Genomic DNA, 26,806 nt, shown 5'->3' with positions numbered 1-26,806 from the left:
GGTCTACTTCCTAGTATGGAAAACATTTTTACATGAAAATGACATGCCATGATGATAACAGCGAAACAGCAGTTCATCAATTCCTCATATCACCGGCAGTTTATCGAGGGAAAGGAGGCAGTCGGCCAACATCTTGTAGTTGGTATATTTAGTTAGGGGTGGTGTGGAGGGTGCAACTCCCCCAGATTAGGGGGTGTGGTGTGCGAAGTGCTCCACTTATGTGGGTTCATAGTGTTTCGCTGTTTCTTGTTTTGAATGTTGGCCACCTACCTCCTTTCCTTCGGTAAACTGTCAGTGATGTGAGGAGTCAATGAACTGCGATTTTGCTGTAGTCACCTCGATCATTTCATTTTCGCATAAGTGGGTTTTTGTTACTATAAAGTAGAACAAGTAGTTTACCACAATCATCCAGTTAGCCATAACTCCAAAACTGTAAGTGAATGCTTTGTATTGCAGTTTGTTTGTTTGTTAGGGGTCGCCACAGCGGAACTCCGGTCCGCTAATGATTGGCAGTAGATTTTTACATGCTGGCTTGCTGGGCCTAACACCCATTCATGCATTTCACCACACAGAAGACGCTCTAACTGAGAATCGAACGGGCAACGTCTAACTGTAAGGCGACAATGCTACCGCAGCACCACCACCGCAGTAAATAAATGCTTTGTATTGCAGTAAAAAAAAAATAATAATCAAAGCTTTGCAGACTGGTTTTATCGACCTGCAATGAGAACTAGATCGTAGCAAGATAGAAAACAATACTTGTGGCAGTGGATTTATGATCATACAGCAAGTAATGGGCCAAGGCAAGACTGTAAAAATACAAGTAAGAAAACAAAGCAATACCTGTTAGTCTAATTTAAAAAAAAATAGAAAAACAATGGAGTGCCATATTCACACTGTGCTATTATTTTCATTCATAAAATATTTACTTCTGCACTGGATAGTCTTGCCTGTTGTTGTTTTAACCAGCTACTTACCAATGGTTCCTCACTACCCAATCATTATCAACAGAGGCCAAGCACTGACTGCCATGGTAGTCCACATGTTTTACCAATACATAGGCAAGGAAAAACTTCTACTGAAACTATCCCCCTGTGCGCATGCATTGATACTGCAACAGAGAGAACAAATCACTATTCTTACTCCCTTAATGCACAGCTGTGTACTTTAATGAACACACGACTCTGTTAGTAAGCACAGCAAAAAGAAAAAAAAATCGTAACCACCTAGAGAAGAAAGTAAGCATGTCACAGTCTGCTTCATCTTTCGTTCCCCACCCCAGTTCTATGTCTGATCCCAAATATTAGCTGTATAATCAGGCTTGTAACCATGGTCCACCTTTTTAATGAATTCTGATAATTTGATGGAAGCCCTTCTAATGGATTCATCAAGTGCATCAGTGTACTTCAACAACAAAAAATGAACATAGTGATATAAAGCATTGAACAACCAAGTAACAAAGTGGTACAGCGTACAATTTTCATTCACAACACTAAGTTCAGTAACTAGGAAACAAAAAGCATCCAACATCTTATAACCTGCCCCAAATAGACTTATGCAGAACTGAACACATCTTTGGAAACTTCAGAATTACACAGTCAGGTATAAATACTGTAACATAGTTAAATGGAAGTTAGTGCCATAAATACTATGTGCCTTGCATTGCAGCATGCATAATCTTCATGCAAACATTGAATGGTTCTGCTGAATGCTATCTGCAAAACCCACTGCTTCATGCTAAGGGAAGACTTTACTACAGTCATGTTGTCATTTTTTTAGGCACAGTTGCTCCTAACTTTCATTCTGCCAACTACCAAAAGTTAAAGCATAACCTTTAGGCTATTATTTCCTGAAACAAATTTGAGCTCAAACAGGATGTATGCAGCACATTGTGATTGTACTGATATGGATTTCTCTGCAGAGGAAGTCAGTAGGAAATGGATGCTGCCCACAGTCTTAATAAATGATCTAATACTAAGGAAGCACTAAGACCAAATAGAAAGGAAGCACAGATGGAGTCTGGGATGCTCATAGTCTGAAATATCAATGAAAACGTAAGATTGTCTCTTGGTCTCTTTGCTACAAATGACTGGTAATAATATATTGCAACAGGCAAGAAAACACTGGTGGCAAGACATACGCAAATCTCAGGTTTATTTAGTAGACCCCAAACAAAAATGTTCTCTCACTTGACTTTGCAATCTTAAAATAAAATAATCAGTACCTTCATAACAGTACCCAGTCCACACAACCCTTACAAATGCAGGCTTCAGTATGGAATTACCTTCTTGAATTTAGAACTCCATGCTTCACTCTTTAGTAGTCTTGTAATTGATGATTAAATTCATGAGATTTGTCTGTTTGCTCTGAGAATGTTTCCTTAGTCTGTGCATTTGTGTACATTCTGAGAACACACGTCACTTACATATTTTCCATAATCAGCATGCAACAATATCACAAGTGAACAAAACTTTTACAGAATATTTAAAGACTCAGACTCAACATTTCTGAACTGCACTCTCCCAGTTTTTACCTTTCTGCTTAAAACTTTTCATTTCACTTACAGAACCGCTGCTGTTTTTTACTTTCAGACTTTAAGATAAATGGCTCCTGTTGACTGTGACCAGTTAACTTTGACACAGGCATAACATTTACTTTTATAGTCTAGGTTCTTCCATATATACTCTCCATGCTTACCTGTTCAGTTAGAAGTTTCAGGTTTGATATACTACATAATATAGGGGTACTATGCACTTTGAATTTTTTAGTGCTCTGTTCCTACATGCTGCCATTCTGATTCTAACTTACTGCTCTGAGGAACGTAGTTCCCTGATAGTGCAAGTCATCTGACTTGCTAACATTTGTCTGGCTTACTGTTGAGTTAGCTGATGCAATTACTTTCTTCAGAACGCTACCTCACATACTTTTTCTGCCTTCTTCTTCTTCTTTCAGCTGCTCCTGTTAGGGGTCACCACAGATGATCAGCTGTTTCCATTTCATCCTGTCCTCTGCATCTTGCTCTGTCACACCAACCACCTGCATGTCCTCTCTCATCACATCCATAAACCTTATCTTAGGCTTTCCTCTTTTCCTGTTACCTGGCAGCTTCATCCTTAGCATCTTTTTCCCAATATACTCTGCATCCCTCCTCAGCACATGTCCAAACCAATGTAATCTTGCCTATCTGACTTTGTCTCCAAACCTTCCAACCTGGGCTAACCCTCTAATATACTTATTCCTAATCCTGTCCATCCTCATCACTCCCAGTGCAAATCTTAACATCTTCAACTCTGCCATGTCAAGCTCTGTCTCCTGCCACTGTCTCCAACCCATATAACATAGCTGGTCTCACTACCCTCTTGTAGACCTTCCCTTTTACTCTTACTTGTACTCGTCTGTCACAAATTACTCCTGACACTCTTCTCCACACACTCCATCCTGCCTGTACTCTCTTCTTCACCTCTCTTCCGCACTCACCATTACTCTGAACTGTTGATCCCAAGTATTTAAACTCATCCACCTTCACTACCTCTACTCCTTGCATCCTCACATTCCTCTACCCTCCCTCTCATTCACACACATATTCTGTCTTAGTCCTGCTGCGCTTCATTCCTCTTCTCTCTAGAGCATATCTCCACCTCTCCAGGGTCTCCTCCACCTGTTCCCTACTCTCACTACAGATCACAATGTCATCTGCAAACATCATAGTCCATGGGGTCTCCTGTCTGATCTTGTCTGTCAACCTGTCCATCATCATTGCAAATAAGAAAGGGCTCAGAGCTCATCCTTGATGTAATCCCACCCCCACCTTAAACGCATCCATCACTCCCACCGCAGACCTCACCGCTGTCACACTACCCTCGTACATATCCTGTACCACTCTTACATACTTCTCTGACACTTCTGACTTCCTCATACAACACCACAACTCCTCTATAGGCTTCTGTCATATGCTTTCTCTAAGTCCACAAAGACACAATGCAACTCCTTCTGACCTTCTCTGTACTGCTCCATCAACACTCTCAGAGCAAACATCACATCTGTAGTGCTCTTTCCTGGAATGAAACCATACTGCTGCTCACTAATCATCACGTCTCTTCTTAACCTTGCTTCCACTACTCTTTCCCACAACTTCATGCTGTGACTGATCAATTTAATCCCTCTGTAGTTACTACAGCTCTGCACATCACCCTTATTCTTAAAAATCGGCACCAAAACACTTTTCCTCCATTCCTCAGGCATCCTCTCACTTTCCAAGATTTCATTAAACAATCTAGTTAAAAACTCCACTGCCATTTCACCTAAACACCTCCATGCTTCCACAGGTATGTCATCTGGACCAACAGCCTTTCCATTCTTCATCCTCTTCATAGCTATCCTTACTTCCTCCTTGCTAATCCACTGCACTTCACGATTCACTATCCGCACATCATCCAACCTTCTCTCCTTCTCATTCTCTTCATTCATCAGCCCCTCAAAGTACTCTTTCCATCTGCTCAACACACTCTCCTCGCTTGTGAGTACATTTCCCTTATTATCCTTTATCACCCTTACCTGCTGCGCATCTTTACTAGCTCGGTCCCTCTGTCTAGCCAATCGGTACAGGTCCTTTTCTCCCTCCTTAGTGTCCAACCTTTCATACAGCTCTTCATACGCCTTATTCTTAGCCTTCGCCACCTCTCTATTTGCCATGCACCTCATCTCCTTATACTTTTGTCTACTTTCTTCACCTCTTTGACAATCCCACTTCTTCTTCACCAACCTCTTTCTCTGTATACTCTCCTGTACTTCTTCATTCCACCACCAGGTCTCCTTGCCCTCCTTCCTCTTTCCAGATGTCACACCAAGCACCTTTCTAGCCATCTCTCTTACTAGCTCTGCTGTAGTTACCCAGCTGTTCGATAACTCTTCCCTGCCATCCACTGCCTGTCTTAACTATTCCCTGAACATCACCTCACAATTACCCTTTTTCAATTTCCACCATTTGATCCTTGGTGCTGCCCTTACACTCATCCTCCTCTTTTTGATCATCAGTGTCATACTACAAACCACCATCCTATGCTGCCTAACTACACTTTCCCTGCCACCACTTTGCAGTCCCCAATCTCCTTCAGACTGGCCCTTCTACATAAGATATAATTCATACTTTTCCTGCCTAATGTTTCCAAAGATCTCAGAATAAAATACGTATTATACAATGACTAGCCATTAACATTCCAAAAGGATCATGCTGATTGGTCATCCCAACCAGCGTGCCCGTTGTAAATCGAGAATACACCAGTGATAAAAGTCCAGCTGCTAAAGTATCACTGAGAGGCCAGACTTTTTTTTTCTCTAATTATGTGGTAGACAAGCATTAGTCTAAATGAAACTCTGAAACTGAAATGCATGTTATTAATTAGTGACTTTGTGCCTCATAAAATTTGTTTTTTTTCAACAAATCACTGAGGAGCAAAGTCATTAAATAATGACAGGCACTTCAGTTTCAGACTTTCTTTCCTTCAGACAATGCACACATATTCAAATATTCACATTTGTTTAAATAAAAGATTGGGAGGTACATACGAGACCACAGAAAATGCAAGGAAAGTCAAGTACATTCTACAAACTAAAACATATGTGATTTTCCTTGTATTTCCCTGTACCTCTCTTACCTCTAAACTGTTGGGAGATTGCACTTTTTTTTCTTTCAAAAAATGTAGCAGCGGAAATCATCTTTACTCCATTACTTGCTTGCTAAATCAGTGATGTATTGCCGGGAAAAGCTTAAAGACAAACAACAACAACTGCATAAGTCTGGGAAAGCAAGTCCCATATGCATGCGCAAGGAGCACAATCAGGAAACAAGCAGAAGAACACCATGGCACCGTTATACAAAGACATTATTTAATAAAAATAAGTAATTTTTTTATTTAATGTCATCATATAATAGCAATAACCAACCCCCTGGGTGTGGTATATTGATGATTTACCCACAGTTGGCTTTGTTTAATCACTCAGGCTTCACCCTCATGATTAAATGATACCATCTGTGGGCAAATCTTCAACATACCACACCCAGTCGTCAGTTATTGCTGTAATATTTTTTTTCTTGGCGCACCGATTTCTGCTGCTTAGAATCTCACTTTCAATTGCATTCTCTGCTTTATACCAGCAGAAGTAAGCTCTGAACTCTGCTGTCTCTTATGCATCTCACTTGTTGTAGTAACTTTGTTCTGAGGTTCCTCACTCTAATGTCTTCCTTCTAATTTTATACTCTCTGTTTTACTATGAACACTGCTTGCCAGGTCCTGTGTATAGTTCTCTCAGACTGATTTTTAAATCAACTTTTTTTACTAATTAATGTTCACTTGCAGTAGTGACATCTCTTTCAGTTTGGGGTTTCTGTTGCTATATCAAGCAGACAGAATCCTTTCCATTATCAAGCCAAAACACATTTTGTCCCATTTTGCATTAGCCTGTGCTTTACTTTTTGCCAATTCCTTTTATTTAGGAACCTAGTACATAGAACTCACATCTTCTTCCATAGAGCTGCTGTGTTTGGCTCCACAGGAATCTGACAATAAATTGTATAATGTTATCCTGCCTCTCACTATATACTGCCTTCTTGTTTTTCTTGTTCTCTCTGTTTCTGTCCTATTTCATGAAGAGTTAGGACAACTTTTATTGCCTTTATAATGTGCAAGTTTCTTTCTTTTTTCCTCAGGGTGAATAAATTCAACATTCTCACCGTCTTCTCTGGTTGTCTCTGAAAAGGGAACCACAGAATATATTTCATCTACCTTTTTGCCTGCATTCATATTTACCTGATTTTTTTTCATTTATTAACAATGAATTTACAACTCTGGTCAAGTTTTATTCATACCGTCTTAAGAACATCTCCTTCTACTATTCAGTGCTTCTTCCTAAATGTTCAACAATTGTTTAGATTTTTCCCTTTCAAAGGTTGTTTTAACATGACAGAAAATTTAGAATTTGCCTCTGTTTTCTTTGTATTCCATTTTACTCCATTAAAATAAACTCCCTCAGCAATGGAGTCATTTTCTTTAATTCTGGTTATCATTTCCACTCCCTACCGTGGACTTCTTTCATGCTGCAATGGAAGTTTTTACTTCCTATTTTGTAAGTCTTTCAAAACTGAATTATCATGGCATGTTCAAATATTTTCCTTTCACTGGTTTACGTCTGCATCCTGCTCTAGCCTAGTAGGCTACAATATCATAGCATACAGATCTTTCACTTTTACAGTTTGAGTTTTGCAGGCTGTAATATTGCAGTGTGTAAATCCTTTACTCCTTCAGACACACACTTTTATTCTGTACTGGCCTTGTCTGCAGGTATCCAGCTTTCCAAATCTTCTAACCAAAGGAAAGTTCTAGTCATTTTAGAAGTTTTTACTACTTTTATCAAGGAATCTAACCTGTACTACTTTACTTCATTTTCAGTACTGGAAGATTTCTCTTTCCTTGTCCTGCTTTCTGCCTTGAAATTAAGAGTGGAAGCTTCTTATACTGCACTCATAGTTCTCCCTCCCATATCATTATTATTAGGGTATGTATCTTTGAAAACGTCTTCTTGTTTTTCTTTTCTGTCACAAGTCTCAGAAAGCATTTGCTTCAGTTTTTCTAATCAAAACAATGTTTCTTCACGGTTGGTCTCATTCCCACTTAGGTACTTCAGAACTATGCCTAATCATCAGTCTCTTTTTCCTTTCTCAGTAACAGGCTTTCTTATCTGCCTTCCATTTTGGTATGAGTATATAGGCCTGACTGTATACCAACCTGCCTCAAGGAATTCTTGCTTTTTTTCTTCCTGTCCTCTAGTGCACTTGCCTCAAGGGATTATTTTTTCTTCTTCCCTGGTCTATCATAGATTTCCAAATGAAGGAAAACTCCTTCCTATTACTATATCATATTCTGGATCAGAAACCAATGGTTTGTATGTCAGTATAGCCACATACAACTTTGTAACCAGATCACTAACACACCCCTTGCATTGTTCAGTGTTGCTAAAGCATTTTGTAGCAATAAAAGTGACATTTTTCTTGAGTCTAACAGCCCCATCACTAGATTGCCATTTAGTTTACATTAAGTTTTCCTGAGTGCAGGCTTACTAGTAAATGTATCATCATTAGCTTTATGTTCAGTAAATTCAGTCTTAATACAGCTGTTCTTATTGTTATTCTGGTCACTGACCACATTCTTAGGAAAAACATCTGACCCATTCCTAGTTGCACACCCTTTCTTATTAAATTGGGAACCTTTTAACTCACTGTTGCCAGTCATATTAATAAAAGGTTTATACTTACTTTCTTAATGTTAGGTTTCTACAGCTGCTTGTTCAGTTATGTGAAAACAAAAAAAAAATTGATTAACATTAACTACACTCTATCTCAATATTCCTTGGTGTATATTTTATCCTTCAGAAGACCTGAATAGTGCAAAGCAGATTGAAACTCTTTCCAGTGGTTTGTCCCATATATAAATATATATATATATATATATATATATATATATATATATATATATATATATATATTTATATATATATGGATCTATGTTGATCCATCGAAAGTATATTCATCGAAACGTACAAGATCGAACCACTATAGCGAAAGTGCATTTTATCGAAAATGCACTTTTGGAAAAAAAAAAAAAAACACACCAAAAAAATAAAAAAATAAAACAGTACTGACATTTATGCAGGGGGGCAAGCCCCCCTGCACCTCCCCCATGTGGGGCTATTGTATTACCTGCTTCTCATTTTACATAGGGAAAACAAATAGAGTGTTTAAAGATAGAATACTTGAACACGTAAGGGATATTAGGAATGTTAAAGAAACCAGCGCACTATCACTACATGTAGCTAAGGAGGGTAAAGAACATAAATTTAGCTTTATGGTACTAGAGATTCTGCATAGTACCAAGAGAGGAGGTGACATAAATAATAGAACAGAATTTAGTGAACAGAAATGGATTTTGCGTTTTCAAGCTGATAAACCTCCTGGTTTAAAAAACAGAGTTTCCCTGAAACCCTTCCTTAAAGCACGGCCATTAAAGCATTTTTTACTATTGTATTCGTTACCATTTTTAAGTACATATTGTTCATTTAGTCTGTTTTTATTCAATTTTTTAAAGATCTATACATTCTACAGATGTATTTTATCACATGGCTTTTTAGCTATGATGCACATTTTATCTGATTTTTGATTGGATGTTTTAGTGTTTAAAAATGTAACTGTTATTCTATCTTTGTTGGTCTGATGAAGTGGATGTTATTCCGAGAAAGCGCTTACCGTACTACAATAAAGGACATATTGATTTTCACTGCTGTGTGGAACCAGATTAATTTTCATTTTCTTGTATTCTCTGGTTTTTGCATCTGATTCCTTATTTGGTTCAAGGACTGTTTTCGTTTGGCAAATCTAGAATCCCTGCCCTTGTTCACTTTTTTCCTAATCCTGTGAATGAGTTGTATAGGGTAACCCCTAGTCCTAAGCATATCCACCAAGATATCCATTTCCTGGTTGTATCTAATATCACTAATCAACCATGATATCTGAACCATCTGACCCTTAACTACACTTCTTTTTTGATTGTTTGAAGGGTCACCCTAATACAACTCTGAGGGGTGAGGTTTTTGTCCTACCGTATAGGGTTGAATTAAGAACATAGCAAGTAGGATAAGAAAGTTATATATTAAAATCATTAATGTTGAGCAACTGAAAGACAACAACTGATGGAAGAATGTGCAAGAATTTTAGCTATTGATCTAATCATTATATAGAATACTGATTTGCAAAAAAGTCATATAAAAGTTTGCAAAATGGGCTTATGAAAATGTTTTTTTTTTATTTTGAACCCAATTTTCCCTCTCACTGGTCAGTCATGTCTTGTCCATTTTGCTTCATTGCTTTTGTGTTATTATTATTTGTAGTTTTGCATACTAGTTTACACAACTGCTTAACAATGTCATGATGAACTTGGATTATTTTGATCCTGTATATTTGTTTTATTTTCATGTTGTATATCCTTAAAATATTGTGCCGAATCATCCTAAGTGCTCTATGATGAAAAAGGTTTCAACACTGTTGCAAGCATGGGCTCAGTGTGCTACATTTGCTTTGAGTAGTTCAGATGATATAGCTGATGCTAGAAAGGAGTCAATACGTACATAGTTGGTTTTGATTGATGTATTAGGAAAGCAAATGCAGAGTTTTGCATAAATTAGAAAAAATGCTACTTTGTTCTGCTACTAATTAATTTATCTTTATTTTGACATAGTACCGCGATCAATAGAACATCCTCAGTGGGACTGGCGATCAAAACCAGAGAGTCGTGACTTTGATGAGTTAAACCATATTCTTCAAGAAAGCAAGAAACTTGGAAAAGCACTAGAAAATCTCTCAAATAGTAAGTGCAGAGTTGTTATTGCATATTGTATGCATAAATTAACACAGATGACAGGAACATATGTATGTTTCTCTTAAATTGCCTTTTGATGTCAGTCCTAAATTATTCCAAAATAATAATAGTTATTACTGATTTTTTTTTTTTTTTGCATTCTCCGATCCCACTGTCCGTTGATTATAAGCCTCCTCCTAGCCAATCAGCCCATTCAATGGTTATCATCCCCACTGCTGAAATAGTCTTTGGACTGCTTAGGAAACAACAATAGGCCAGCTTCAAAAGTTTTGGACTCCCAACACCTTTAGTCTGACTGCTGATAATTTGTGTTCTGCTTGTGCTTTTTTCTTGTTAGAGGACTTGGGAAAATTTTGGGAGTGCAAGTGTGCTGCTTGTGAACAGTTAGTGGCAATGTACCTTCTGATCATCTCACTCTAGCAGTGCTTACCTCTTTTGGCTCCTCTTCCTCCACAATATCATGTACACTGACCCCGGTGCTGATGATTCTTCCCCCATTGTACCTAAAAAGAAAAACAAATCACTTTTGTAGGAGTCCTTGATGTTGTTGAAGATTCAATCTATGCCTCAGTTGACAGTGGGTGAACCTGCAGTGGCCACTGGTTGTTCCTTAGACTACTCACTTACCTCTGCAGCTTCCCCATTATAGTCCTTTCAGCTGTCACAATCCAGGGGTCAGACACATCCTCTTCAGCTGTTCCAGTATCTGATACATGCATGGGTAAACTATCTTCTGTAGGAGTGGGAGACACTGGGAAGATTCTTTTTTTAAGGTAGCCAGGAAAAGTGACCATTAGACTAGGCAGGCATTCTTCTTTAAGTTGGTCTTCTTACACAGGCATGCCTATTAAGGAAAAAGCAAAAGATTAAACATTTTTATTTAAAAGAAGTAGCTGCAGTTAAGACAGTTGAACATTTTTCTTTGGAAGAAGTAGCTGCAGTTAAGAAAGTTGAACATTTTTCTTTGGAAGAAGTAGCTGCAGTTAAGAAAGTTGAATTTCATACTTTAGCAAGACAGACACAACAGTCAATGAATTATGGTATGCAGAAATCATTACAGGTGGGCATTCTGTGCAAAGTAATCCCTGAGGAAATAGGGTCTGTTGATTCTTACTTTGACAGAGTTAGGGTTGCTTCTCCTACTGATTTCCAAGCCCATCTGTCTGATTGTAAGGAAATTATTAATTCTTGTTCGCTTGTGAAGGAAATTTTTTTAACCAGACCATAGCCAGGAAGAATGAGGTGTTTTTTATGGGAACAAGTAGGTAAGCACTCTGAAGTGAGGAGCTGCTGTGATGCATTACAGATGGATGTACCTCACATATCTCCCATCACTTCCATACTGACAGCCTGGAAGACATGTTGAATGCTGCCTGTAGTCTTATTAATACTCAACTGTCAGTCCTGAAAAAAACAGATAAACTATCAGATATAGCAGGCTAATAAGTTTCATTATTCTAACCTTAGATTTGACCCAGAAGCCATTCCAGTTGTGTGTCATGCTGATAGTAGCTTGGTCCTTAACACAAACTATTTTCCTGGTGACAAAGAAGGCAAAATGTTAAATCATAAGAAGCTGAAAAAGGAAGTACTCAACTTTGCTGACTTTAATGCAGATCAGTTGAAGTCACTACAAAATGTTTCTTGGGAATTGTTCAATTGAGTAAGTCAGAAAAGGGAGAAGTAGGGATTAAGGAATGAGATGGAATTAAGGCCACTTGGAGGGTGGAAGTCATTGGAGATAGAGGACATCAAAATAGATGGTGATAAGATTAAACAGATATAGAGGCAGAGTTGTAGCTTGAGCAGAAGGACATGAATAAAAAAGATAGGAGCAAATAGAGGAACAGATCAAGTGTAGACTGTTGTTTAGTTTTACTTATGTTTTTTTAGTCAGGTTAGTTCCACTACCCTACTGGCCTCTTTTCAGAGGAGACCTGAGGTAGTATTTCTACTACTGGGGAAATTTAGCCAGGGCATCAGGGAACTTCCTCTGCTCTTTTCAATAGGTACTGGAGTAGCCTTTACATCCTTCTGAGCTACCACCAACTTATGCAGATAAGGCCTTAGTTTAACATCTCATCTAACTTCCTGTGCTCTTTTCAGTAGTTGCTATGGGATCTTTTGCATCCACCTGTGCTACCAACAAAAACGTACCGGCCAAGTTAACATACATTAACCAGGCAATACTTGGCCCAAAAACAGCTGAGAGCTTGAGGTGCTGCAAAAGAATGTTTATTGAAAAGTTAAGTGCTTTCATCCCCTACAATCGGGACTTCATCAGAACTAAAAAAAACTCATCATGTAATACTGTTATATATCCCAATCAATTAAATGAAGGCATAGTCAATTAAATTAAACACAGCCATCATTAATTAATTTATCTATTAAATTGACCAATTAAACACAATTATAAATATTCATGTTACTAAAAAATACTCTTCCTATAAATAATTGCATAAATCCAATATTGTGCTTAAATTCTTAAAATTAGTAATAAATATCACGAGAGCATAACAAATATTCTATAAAATACTTGCCTAAGGGACCTATAATTTAGCTGTCCTTAATTTCAACAAACTAGAAATAGAGACATCATCATTCAATCCTGGGTTTTCATGTGCATTCGCATGCATTTGCCACAGTAATTCCCAAAGTTTGATTACTTATATATATGAATGTAAATTTGCCTGTGTCACAAGTGATAATTCATTAAAGGTGTTTGAAAAAAAAAATGTGTATTCCCAGGGACCACCCCTTGGGTTCCTAAGGGTTCCTAACCACTTGTTCTAGATAAAAAATATATTTTTCATTCCCCACACAAGCAATACTATGGCTGTAAAGGACACTGCCTCTTTTTATGACTAATGCCATATACGTGCTCATAAATCCTCTTTTGCAGGGTCCACTCAGTCTTTCCCACATAAAATGTGAAACAGAAATCACAAAATGCCAAATATACAACCCCCCACTGTTTCACAATTTTAACTTTATTAAAAAAAAGTCTAATAATGCCCCCGTTATGAGTGAAACTACATATAGAGGCTCCACACCTCAGAGTACCTTTCTTTAAAACACTACTAACATGTTTTTTAATTTTTTTACAAGTTATTAAGCCTCCTATGACAAAATACAGGTTTAGAACCCACCTTCTCCTTTAATACTGGATCACGCTCAAAAATCTTCCAGTTACCTGTTATAAGATTTTTTTTGTAATATTATTCTCTGCATCAAACTTAAACAACAAGCTGTTCTCAAAAGAGCTATTAATTTCATGTCTATGTTTCCTATAGTGGCATCTTTTGTAAACTTAGAGAGGCTCCTATCCAAAAGGTGGTAGGAGGTGTAAAGCCTGTATACAATGTCATTTTATTTATAAATGGGATGTTATTAGACTACCCAGTAATTATTTTATTTTTTTGTTTTTTATCAACATTCTAATTGTAAAACAGTGAGGGCCATATATTTGGCATTCTTGTGATTTTTGTTTTACATTTTTTGTGGGAAAGACTGAGCAGTCTCTGCAAAAGAGGATTTATGTGCACTTATATGCCATTAGTCATAAAAAGGAAACAAATTCCCTTTACATGCATAGTTTTGCTTGTGTGGGGAAAAATATATATTTTTTTATCCTAGAATGAATGGTTAGGAACCCAATGAATACACTTTATAATACAGGGAATTACTGTGACAAATGCATTTGAATGCAAGTGAGAAACCAGGGATGAATGATGGTGTTGAAATTAAGGCCCGCTAAATTATAGGTCCCTTAGGCAGGTAATCTATACACTATTTGTTATGCTGTTTTTATTTATTTATTTATTTTATTTGCAGTTGGTTTGCCAGGATGATCCATTGGGCCAAGAAGAACTTGTTTTTAATGGAGCCCTGGAGAGAAAAGCTCCACAAAGACAATACACATGATCAAAATGATAGCTTACATAGTAATACAGAAGTACAGATAAAACATAGCATTTAAACATACAATTCTTACAATCCAACGAATGAAAGATATAAAACATAATTGTGATATTTATTATTACTTTTAAGATTTTAAGCACTCCTACAATTTTTGATATTTTATTTATGCAATGTTTTATAGGAAGAGTGTTTTTTCGTAACAAGAATATTTGTAATTGTGTTTAATTGGTCAGTTTATTAGATAAATCAATTAATGATTATTCATGTTTGTGTTTTTTTTAGTTCTGATGAAGTCTTGATTGTAGGGGAAGAAAACACTTAACTTTTTAATAAATGTTCTTTCGTAGCACCTTGAGCTCTTGGCTGGTTTCTGGCCAAGTATTGTCTAGTTATCTACCTGAGCTACCACCAAATCAAGCAGATGAGACCTTAATTTAACATTACTCAGAAGTGTAGCGCCCACATAATGCTGCACTGCAATGTCTGCAATCCAATCACCTGGAGTGGAAATAAAATCCTCAACCTTCTCTTCTTCCAGCACCAAAGGCAAGTCTGATGCCTATTGTGCCACTGTCTGTGGATGTTAGGAAGCTGCAGGAAGAGTTGAAAGAAGAGGAAGTGGAGCAGAGGGAGTTAGATGGAGAAACTATGGGGAAATAGATGTGAAGTTGCTGGTTTACAAGCTTAAAGTTTCAAAGAACAGTAAATGGGAGGCTGGAGTAGAAATGGAATGAGGAAAAACATAACCAGGAGAAAAGAGAAAGAGTAATTCAAGATTTTTTTTTCATACTTTGTATGCAAGAAGACAATCATGAAGGAGAAGTTTGAATAATGGGTGGAGACAGGACTAGGGGAGGAATACAAGAAGGAAATGCATACGCAGGCGAGAGTGTGGGAGGTGGTAGCCGTGATTAATGATTAAAATATGAAGAAGGGCAAAGCAAGGGGCTCAGACAGTTTCTCCAAATGATTACAACAAATTGGTTGAAATACAGTGAAGGGAATATTTTTTTAATTTGTGTAATGGTACAGGTTAAGAGAAAGAAGATCTGAAATCACTGTGGCAGTGAGTGATGATGGTTTTGTATAAAGCCAAAGAAGGAAAGAAATGACAAACTATAGACCAATTACTTTATACAACAGTAATGTAAAAGTTATGACTTTGGTATACACAGCTAGGTTGAAAATGCTGTTACCAATGTCAGTGAGGGATTCACAAGTGGGTTTTGTGAAGGATAGTTCATCCACAGATCACTGTAGATTGGGATTACATTTTGTGAGTGAGTGTGAGAGTGAAAAGATGGGGCATAAGGATAAAGCTCGCGGATAAGCTGGACAAGCAGAAGGTTACTGTTAGCTGCCTGTCGGGAGCCAGAATCCGCCACATAACACAAGCACTCAGGACACTCCAGAACAAGTACAAATATGACTGTCATTGTTCAGGTTGGTGTGAACAACCTGAGACGTACCTCCCTGGACTACATGAAAAGAGACATAGAAGAGCTCTCTGATCATGTAGCCCAGGCTGGTATGACCATGACCCTGAGTAGCATCCTGCCCTCACCAAGAATGATATCTCAGTATAAAGAAAAAATGATCAATTTCAACATTTGGCTAAGCTTCTAGTGTCATTCAAAGGGGATCCAGTGTCTGTCTGCCTGGGACGACATGCTCGACAAACCATGTTGCTTTGTAAGAGAAGGCTCGCACCTGTCACCCCTAGGCTTTCAAATACCGGCCAAGGCTCTTGCTGCCCCCATAGTGCCTTTTTTAGGCAAGGCTCAAAAGTCAAACCCACCTCCGTAAACAGCACAATTAACAAAAAACTGAAGGTTATGCTACTCAACGCCAGGAGTTGAAATCTCAAAATGCATGCGCTCGAAGCACTCATTAGTATTGAGAATACAGACATCTGTGCAGTAACTGAAACCTGGTTCAAAGCTCCAGAGAGCACCCTAGCACTACCGGGCTACAACTCATACCACATGTTAAGGCCACAGAACAATGACCGAAACACAAAAGGAGGGGGTGTATCCGTATTCATCAAGGATACCTACACCTCCAGGTTAGTGGCGCAGCATGATACCTCTAAGATCATCCATGTGCAACTAACATCTGGCAAATCTGCATTGCAAATTATGGCCTGCTACAGATCACCCTCCATGACCCAGGACCATGACTCCACCATTCTGTAGACACTGGAAAACATGAAGGTCCCACCGAACACCCTGATTTTGGGCAATTTCAATTACCCTACCGTTAACTGGGAAAACTACTCGAGTACACACTCCCAGGCCCAGCGTTTCCTGGAATTCAGCAACTCAAATGCCCTGAATCAGCTGGTAAACTGCCCCACCAGAGGTGAAAACATATTGGGCCTGGTCATCACCAGCATTGGTGACAGGTGTTCCACACCAGAGGTCAATCCGTCACTGGTTAGATCAGACCATAAATTAATCACTCTGGATGTCCATACCCCACCACCACCCCCAACTGAGGAAACCACAGTAAAAAACTTTTCTAAAGCAAACTTCACCTTACTTAAGACAGAGGCGGTACTTTTCACAGCCCCCACGCTAAAGGATAACGCTGCCCAAGATGCAGAAACCTTTACATATGCACTCTATGAGCATCTAGAAGGATGCAAGGATCATGCCATCCCTAGCAAAACCAAGACTCACTCCTCTAAGAGAAAGAAACCAGTCTGGTGGACCCCTGCCATAAACAGGCTATACAATAGAAGGAGGAAACTAGTTCAGAAAAAAGCAAATCCCAAGAAGGAAAGACATCCCTAATCAGTATCAGCAAGAAACTAAGGTCCCTCATAAAATCATCCAAGGCTAACTTTGAAAGAAAAATAGCCAAGGATTCAAAAGATAACCACAAAGCCTTCTTTAGCTATGTTAAGAATCTAAGTGGCAACTCACAGATATGCACTGAAATAGTGAAAAATAGCACAAAATATACTGAACCCACTGATATTGCCAACATCCTGGCAGATAGATTCAGTGCAAACTTCTCCCCCCTCTTACCCCCAAAAGGGCCCACAACAATACTGGAAAAGTGTAGTGTTCCAGAAATCACAGACGCACAGGCGAAAACAGCCCTTTCAAAAGCCAAAAACACAGTGTCAGTGGGGCCAGATGGTGTCCCAGGCTGCATCTTGCATGAACTACAGAATGAACTAATCCCCCACCTAAACACGCTGTTCAACCTCAGCCTCTCCACAGGCTATGTGCCCATAGAATGGTGCACAGCAACGGTTATTCCACTCCACAAAGGAGGGGCCACAACTGACTCTGGTAACTATCGCCCCATAAGCCTGACTAGCCTAGTCTGCAAGGCTATGGAGCGCATCATCATGGAACTCATTAACAAAGACACTGGGAACCTCCAAACACTTGACCTGACCCAGTTTGGCTTTCTTAAGGGCAGATCATACCTACTAAACCTGGTTGACTTCTTTGTGACAGTCACCAAGACCATAGATGAGGGAAAGGTGGTTCACACAGCCTACCTTGACCTCGCCAAGGCTGTCAACTGCATTTCCCACTCGGGTATTACAGAAAAACTCACCAGCCTGAACATAAACCCCTATGTCATGAGATGGGTTGCCAACTGGCTTACAGACAGAACTCACACAGTAAGAATAGCGGGCTCCAGGTCAGACTCTAAACTACTCACAAGTGGTGTCCCGCAAGGCTCAGTCCTGGGACCCTTACTGTTCGGCATGTACTTCTCAGAGGTACAGGCAAACACAGGAGGACTATGGCTAACCAAGTTCACTGATGACTGCAAACTGGGAGCCATAAATGACTTTCTGGCTGACATGGACATCCTCCAAAAGGGCCTTACTGAGACGGACACCTGGTGGCAAAGTCATGGCCTCAAGCTAAATGCCAAAAAATGCATAGTCATCCCATTTGGGAAAAACAAACACCCACAAATTACCACATAGCTGGCAGCCCCCTTAATACAGAAGAGGTAAAAAGAGATCTGGGGAACCAGGTCGATAGTAATCTCTCCTTTGACAATCATATTACCAAAGTAGTTAGGACATCCTTTTATGTGACCCATCTAATTACTAAAGGGTTTGCATCTAGAAATAAAGAGGTTATAGTGCCCCTCTACTCGTCACTTATCAGACCCATCATAGAGTACAATGGCCCATTTGGGATGTATTTCACAAGACACTTCCAACAGCTGGAAAGACAACAAAAGTACCTCACCAAGAGGATTACTGGCCTCAAACATATGTCCTATGCAGCCCAACTGAAAAAACTCCAGCTGTACTCAGTGGCATATCGCTTACTCAGAGGTGATCTCTGCCTGACTTACAAAGCCATGTCCAACTCAGAATTGATGGACATGCTCCACCTAAAGAAATCCAAGTCACTGCAAGCCACGCTGCTCTAGTGAGCTAAACTTTGCCTCAACAATAAATAGAACATGCTGGAGGGATAGATTCCTGTCACAGAGACTCCCCATGCTTTGGAAGAAAATTCCAAACTACATTAGGCAGAGCCCCTCACTAACACTCTTCAAGAGAAACCTTGACGAGTGGATGGGTAGCAGAAAATACACTCCTGGGATCACTTCATTGGCTCTGCTTGACAGAGGATCAGTTAATTAATCAATGGGGTGGTGAAAGCCGACACACTCTGGCTAGGCTTATAAATGCCCTCGGGCACATAGCCTAGTACCTACCTATGAACCTATGAACCTATATTCATCCGGCATTTGATTCAGTGAATAGGAACTTTATGATTATGACTTGAAACACATACTGGGAGGTGAAACAGATTTACAGAGTATTAGATAATTACATAAGAGGCTACCTATTCAAATCAGGTTGAATGAAGGTTTGTCAAAAAACTGAGGTTAGGAAGAGGAACATTTTGTCTTTTTGGGTGCAGCAGAAAATTATATATCTTTCCTACATGCAGATTTTTCAAACTTCCAGTTTTATATGTCTGGTCTGGCTTTTGCCTAAATGTTTTGTAGTCACTGTTTGTTAGTCCCATTTGCTTTTCTCATTTTACCTATGTTACTATGGTACTGTTGCTTTATTACTTTATTTCACTTGTTTGCTTTTTGTTATATTGTTATTCTTATGCTTGGAGCTTTTCTCCCTGGGCCTCTACTGAAAATGGACATGTATCCAGTTAAACTAGCCCGGTCAACAAATGTAAAATAAAAATAATAAATAAAATAAATATATACTGAAATGTACTGTGCAGTTGGTTATTTCCTATTGTATAAGCTTTGCTCTAGACGGAACTCAGGGCACCTCTTCTTTAACTCTCTGTCTCTCTCTCTCTCTCTTTCTGTCTCTCTCACAGGCGCACACACACACACACACACACACACACACACACACACACACACACACACACACACACACACACACACACATACACACACACACACACACACACACACACACACACACACACACACACACACACACACCTAATTTTGCAACTGTATATTCTATAATGTTTGTAAATTTTAACTTATTTTTTCAAAGCTTCCTGATAATTTTGTTCAGCTGTGTCAAAAAAATATTTTAATTTTCTTCACTGCTTTTTAAAAGGAAATTATTTTTTTCAGGTGAATATTTGATTACGTACTTAAGTGCTATTCTTTCTGTGGTGAAAAATATTCCACCTCTTGACATTCACTGTTAGTAATTACAGGTCTGAATGAAAAATCTAAGAAAAGAAATAAGATATTCAAGCGTGAAACTTAAATCTCATTTTACTTTACTGAGAAATGAACTAGAAATGTCTCTGTATTTGTGTTGCCCTTTTGCTAAAGACTGAATCAAGAAATCTCTCTAGTATATTCTTAAGGAACTGTTCACTTTGGTTTCACTGTATTTGCCATTTATGTAAGTGCTGCATAATATACTCAAATGTATCCTTTTCATAGTAGCTTAACACTGTATTATAAAGTATGACACAGTAGCTTCATTATTTTTTTTTTGTCTTACAATGTATTCCACTCTTTAAAATAATGTACTCTCTTTTTTTCAGGCATCGCTGCTGTTGGTGAACTTGATCAGGTAAGATTTATTCACTAATGCTAAATTTGCTAATTTGACATTTTTTATTTATATGCTGAATATTCTGCTTTGCTAGTTTCCAGTTGTTTTGCAAAACATGGTAAATAATGCAGCATACCAGTGATCTACAGTTAAATATAATGTTCAGTTCTAGATACTTTTGATAACTTGCTTATCCTTATTTGCATTTCTGTTTGAAATGAAGAGTACACTTCAGGAAATTTGTTTCATTCTGGACTGAGAGTTTGACACCATCACAGTCCAACTGTAATGTACAAGATCTGATTTGGTAAATACAAGTCCAGAATAGTGATGGTTTGTTCTCTTTGGCGTATCTTTTTTCTTTGTGCGGCTATGTAAGCTGAAAGAGAATACTATTGCTTGGTAAACACTTTTTTCAGTGCTGTGAACCAGAATGATTTTATTTAATAAATTAATAAGATTAATAAGATTAATAAAAACTGTCTAAACAAAAACAATATACATGCTTATATATTAAATTATTTTTATACGATATATTATTTTGGGGAATCATTAGCTTAGACTGTATGTACTCAAAGCATTCACCACCTTTTAAGATGTTTTGTTTGCTTTATCAAGAAAACAGACAGGCTTAGGACAGTAGAGTAATATTAGATATTACTTAATTTGAGACAAGAGAAGTATCCCTAAAAGATCACACGTGATACTTTTGAAGCAAAATGGCCACATAGTGTAAATAAAATAAGCATCTCTATCTCACATTTGGTCATAGTCTATTCTTTATTGATCTAAACTGTCCTTTAAATGACTTTCCATTGGTTAGCAAGTCTTACTCCAAGGTTTCTGTTTTAGTTTTGCCACTGAGCATCCCATAACTTCAAGATATTGTTCTTTCATTTTAATAAATGAAGTGGCATCTTTATAGACTGACTCTCGATTGCATATGACAATGCCTTCCCTAACCAGTTGATTTTAGACTGTCAAGGAGTGCTGCTTGCAGCAAAATAAACCTTTCACAACAGCTGCATACTTGGCTATGTCTTCCGTGCATCAGTCTGTTATTTTGTTCCACAGGTTGCACTTCAGTCTTTGGCTCAGTTACTGAGTTTTCATTTACAGGGAGACTTTCCTTTTCTTGTTGGAAAAAGGATAAGGTTGGCACAGTTGCAGTTTTGTTCAAGTGCTTCTGTTGCTCTGCTGTTGTCCATATTAATCACCTCCTTCAGACTCAGAATGTTAGTATCAGTGTCTTCCTTTTGTTTGAGGGAATTATTTTCCTTTTGCAATTTTGGTATAATTTTAAGACTTTCTTGTGTCAGCTCAGTATAAAAAGCAATGCTTAACAGATATTATTTTAATTTACTGTTTTTTTCGTCCTAGGGTTTGCTTTAGATTTTATATTCAGCCACGCTATTTTTATTTCTTTTTGGTTAACTAGAGAATAACACCATACTACTCCTACATTTTTCAGCATAACTTTCTATTTTCTTCTTGTAAATGCATTTAGAATGCAATTTCATTATTTTTGCATTTTTGTTCCAACTCTGAAAAGTGTTGATTAAGTATGTTTAGGTCATTATTTTTGTATCTGTGTATTTCTTTGCATATTGTTGTTTTGAATTCCTGAAAGATCAGTGCCAACAGTTTATTTCCATGTACACATTCATGTTTCACTTCTTTATAAGATGGCTACTTCGTTTTACTAAGCATGAGTAGTGTACAACTTTTGACTTTGTTCTTAGTTCTTTTTGGAGTTGAGTCTTTTGAAATTCAGTCTCCATTTTTAATGCCTCATTCTTTAGATTAAATAGATCATTGCTAGCAGTTTAGTTATTTACCATTTGTTAACTGGGAAAGTCCGACTTGGAATGAGCCAGTTTTCAGCAGAGGCTGGGGAGAAATGCTTTAGATGCATGTCTTTGTAACAGGAGAGGACCAGGAAGAAACCCACACGAACACAAGGAGGACATGCAGACTCTGCACAGAAGACACTCCAGCCAATAATTGAACTGGACAACCTCTTGGTGTGAGGTGACAAGGCAAACCCCTACACCACTGCACCATCCTTAACTCCTGTCAAAACTCTCCTTTCACTCTGCAAGTTCACAATGTCACTTTAGGTCTGAAAATTACTTCTCTTTGTATTTTGAATTCTAGCATAATGAAATATTGTCCTTTTCCAATATGACTTTTGATGTCACTTAACCATTTTCAGATTTATTCTTGCTTTCATTGTTCTATCTTATACAGAATGCTCAAAAAGTATTTTGAAAAAACAGCTTCAACATTAGCCAGAAATAGTGTAAAAATCTCATCATTTTGCATCCATTTTATGAAATCATTTGTTCGAACACTATAGACGATTTTGTCTTCTTAGTGATAGTTTTTTTTCTTTCTCTTTTTTTTTTTTTTTGCTTTTAAAGTAGTAAGCACCCTTAGTTACTTATTTAAAATCTTTAGGACAGCCAATTCCATTGATTTTTTTCGGTGATGCACTAGTCCTAAAGACTGGAACTCACTCCGTTCATCCCTGTTTCACTCAGTCTCACTTCAACTCCTACCCTCCTCCCTATTCCCACACACCTGAAATACAACTACATTCATACTTTCTGAAGTCCCTCCACTCCCCACCTACAACCAGTCATACATATCACAGCCACCCCATTTGTTCTTCCTTCTTATACATAGATATATTAGAACATACCACCATTTTAGTCCTTAACTGTTCACTCTACTTTTCACCATGCTCTACTTTTTTATTTCCCCAGCTTGTATTTAAACAGCAGTACTTTAATTCATACTACTGTTCGCCTTCCTATAGTGAATTCTACTAACCTACTGTTTTACTGTATTTACATTTTGCCCCGTCACTTGCTATCTTTACTTCTATCTGTTCTTGCCCATGCCACATCTTATCACACTCCATTGTTTCCCAATCTCACTTTCACCTCAAGAACACTACACCATAGTACCAAATCAGCCCCCTAACCCTACTATAGCATCCAGCCTGTAATCTGTCAGATCCTATACTTTCCTTAATAACACATGCTCCAAAGAAGAACCCATACTATATACAGATATTTTAAAGGGAAACATAAATACAGAAAACCATTTTACATCAAACACCTCTTATCCAGGCTTGGTCTTGATGGTGATATAAATATTAATCCTGAACCCTATCTACACACTTGAACTCTACCACCTCAGCTGCACCTGGTACTCCTCTCCCAGTCAAGTGAGGTAATACTCTACTACGGATTAACTTAAAGATTGGAGCATCTATGGTAAACTACGACAGTTACATGTTTGTGTAGCCTCATACACCCCAACATAGAAACCTGGCTAAAATTAGGTACTAAAGAACAGGAACTTATCCACTCAGGCTGTAACAACACTATAAATGACAGATAACTTAAGAAAGCTGATGGTATGGTTATCATAATCAAAATCAACTTATAAATCACTTTCTACCTCCTCACCCACCCCAACTTTCCCATTGCAGAAATAATCCTCTCTCGGTCCCCTGCAAATCAGCAAACACAAGATCATATGCTGCACTGCCATCTGTATCCCTCCTGGAAGCAACACCCCATTACTAGAAGAAATCCTGTACTGGATCTATCATAATATAATCAAGGAAACCATCATAGCAGGTAAAGTTAATGTAGACTACCTGCTTTTCAACCCTGGGTCTCCTACTCTCTCCATCAATCTCTTTGGTTTTACCCAGATTTATCGCTGGTGCTACACATATAGACAAATACAGGAATAAGGAGTTTGTATTTGACTGGATCCTCACCACCACCTCCCCTAATAAAATTAACAATGCTGGCTGCCTAACTGACAGCATCAGCAACCATTTACCAACATTTACAGTAAGACAATCTAACCATGCTCATAAACACATAGGTTCATAGGTTCATAGGTAGGTACTAGGTTTTCGGCCCTAGGACCCATACAAGCCTAGCCAAAAAATGTACCCTGGCTTTCGCCACCCAATAAAATTATTTTCCTGTGTCCCTGTCGAGCAGAGCCACAGAAGTGATCCCCGGGGTGAATTTCCCATTTCCCATCCAATCATCAAGATTTTTCTTGAAGAGTGCTAATGAGGAGCTCTGTTTGACATAGATAGGTAGTCTGTTCCAGAGTATGGGAAGTCTCTGGGACAGGAATCTATCCCTCCAGCATGTTCTGTTTATTGTGGTGACAAGGTTTAGGTCCCTAGAGCGTGTAGCTCAGAGGGATTGGGATTTCTTTAAGTGGAGCATGTCCAACAGCTCTGGGTTTGACATAGCTTTGTATGTTAGGCAGAGATCGCCCCTGAGTAGGCGATATGTGATGGAGTAAAGCTGTAGTTTTTCAGACGGTTCATGAGGGCATCTGTTCAAGGCCAGTAATCCTCTTTATGAGGTATTTCTGTGGTCTTTCCAGTTGTTGTAGATGTCTTGTGAGGTACATACCAAAAGGGGCGTTGTACTCTATAATGGGTCTAATGAGTGATGAGTAGAGGGGAACAATGACCTCTTTTTTTCTGGATGAGAATCCTTTTGTGATGAGATGAGCCACGTAGAAGGATTTCCTGACCACTGTGGCGATGTGATTATCAAAGGAGAGACTACTGTCCACCTGTGTCCCCAGGTCTCTTATCACATTTTCGGCATTAAGTAGACTACCAGCTATGTGGTAATTCATGGGTATAGAGTTTTTACCAAAGGGGATGACAATACACTTTTTGGCATTGAGCTTCAGGCCATGGCTTTGACACCAGGTATCTGTCTCAGTGAGGCCCTGTTGTAGTTTGTCCACATCGTTAGGAGTTTCGATTATGGCTCCTAGTTTGCAGTCATCTGCAAACTTTGTTAGCCAAAGACCTACTGTGTTGGCCTGCACTTCAGAGAAGTAGATACCAAACAGGAGAGGACCCAGGACTGAATCCTATGGTACTTCCACTTTCACTGGTCTGATGTCGGATTTGGAATGTACTACTTTCATAGTGTGGGTTCTGTCCATGAGCCAGTTGGAAACCCATCTTGTGACATAGGGATTTATACCTAGTATAGTGAGCTTATCTATAATTCCAGAGTGGGGGATGGTGTCGAAAGCCTTGGCAAGATCTAGATAAGCTGTGTGAACCATTTTACCCTCATCTATGGCTTTGGTGACTGCTTCAAAGAAGTCAATCAGGTTTAGGAGACATGATCTGCCTTTTACAAATCCAAACTGGGTAGGGTCCAGAGTTTGGAGATTACCAATGTCTTTGTTTATGAGTTACACGATGATGCGTTCCATGGCCTTGCAGACCAGGCTCATCAGGCTAATGGGGCGGTAGTTCCCGAGGTCATTCATGGCTCCCCCTTTGTGGAGTGGGATAACCTTTGCGGTGCGCCATTCAGTGGGTACAAAGCCTGAGGTGAGGCTATGATTGAACATGATACTTAGGTAGGGTGCCAGTTCATTCTGTAGTTCATGTAGAACACAGCCTGGGATATTGTCAGGTCCCATGGATGCTGTGTTCTTGGCTTTGGAGAGTGTGTTTTTTACCTGTGCAGCTGTGATTATAGGAACTTTGCATTCTTCCGGTATAGAGATGGGCCCTCTAGGGGGTGAGAGGTGGGTAAAGTTAACACTGAACCTATCTGCTAGGATGTTGGCAATATCAGTTGGTTCTGTATATTTAGTGCCATTGTGCTGTAACTCAGAGCAGATCTGAGTGTTCCCATTTAGATTCTTGACATAGCTATAGAATGGTTTGTAGTTGTCTTTAGAGTCAGTGGCAATTTTGTTTTCGTAACTAGCTTTGGAGGATTTTATGAGGGATCTCAGCTTCTTACTGAAGTTGACCAGGGAGTTCCTCCAGTCATGGGATTTTACTCTTTTCTGCAACAGTTTCTTTCTTCTGTTGTAGAGTTTGTTTATGGCAGAGGACCACCAGATTGGCTTCCTTTTTTTGGAGGATAACATCTTAGTTCTATTAGGGATAGCATGATCCATGCACTCGTGTAAGTGCTTATAAAATGCATTTGTGTAGGATTCGGCAGTCATACCTCTGTTGTCCATCTACATGGGTGTCATGAAGTTTGCCACTTCTGTCTTAAGAAGTGTGAAGTTGGCTTTGGAGAAGTTTTTTATGATGGTTTCCCTAATTGGGGGTGGGGGTGGGATGTGGATGTCTAGGCTGATTAGCTTGTGGTCGGATCTGACCAACGAGGAATTGACCTCTGGTGTGGAACACTGTTTATCCATGTTGGTCATGACCAGGTCTAGGATATTGCTGCCCCTGGTGGGGGTGTGAATAAGTTGATCCAAGGCATTGAAATTTATGAATTCTAGAAAACGTTGAGCAAAAGAGTTGGCACGAGTAGTTTTCCCAGTTAATGGTGGGGTAGTTGAAATTACCCATTATTAGGGTGTT

At 38.8% G+C, this 26,806-nt stretch overlaps 1 protein-coding gene across 1 annotated transcript in view; it reads left to right on the top strand.

Annotated features, from left to right (window-relative positions):
- CCHR3.PART1H8orf34 (chromosome chr3.part1 C8orf34 homolog) overlaps positions 1–26,806 on the top strand; it is a 3,081,413-nt gene that overhangs the window by 1,290,847 nt on the left and 1,763,760 nt on the right. The window contains exons 4-5 of the mRNA XM_044067160.1: positions 10,284–10,412; positions 20,384–20,412. Coding sequence (XP_043923095.1) covers positions 10,284–10,412; positions 20,384–20,412 — 158 coding nt within the window. The remainder of the gene's footprint in view (positions 1–10,283; positions 10,413–20,383; positions 20,413–26,806) is intronic.

Source organism: Protopterus annectens, chromosome 3.part1 (genome assembly GCF_019279795.1).
Source record: "Protopterus annectens isolate FY-2018-M chromosome 3.part1, PAN1.0, whole genome shotgun sequence".
NCBI classification, from domain to species: Eukaryota; Metazoa; Chordata; order Ceratodontiformes; family Protopteridae; genus Protopterus; species Protopterus annectens.
The sequence above is the reverse complement of the archived record's forward strand: the minus strand, read 5'-3'. Positions and strand labels throughout refer to the sequence as shown.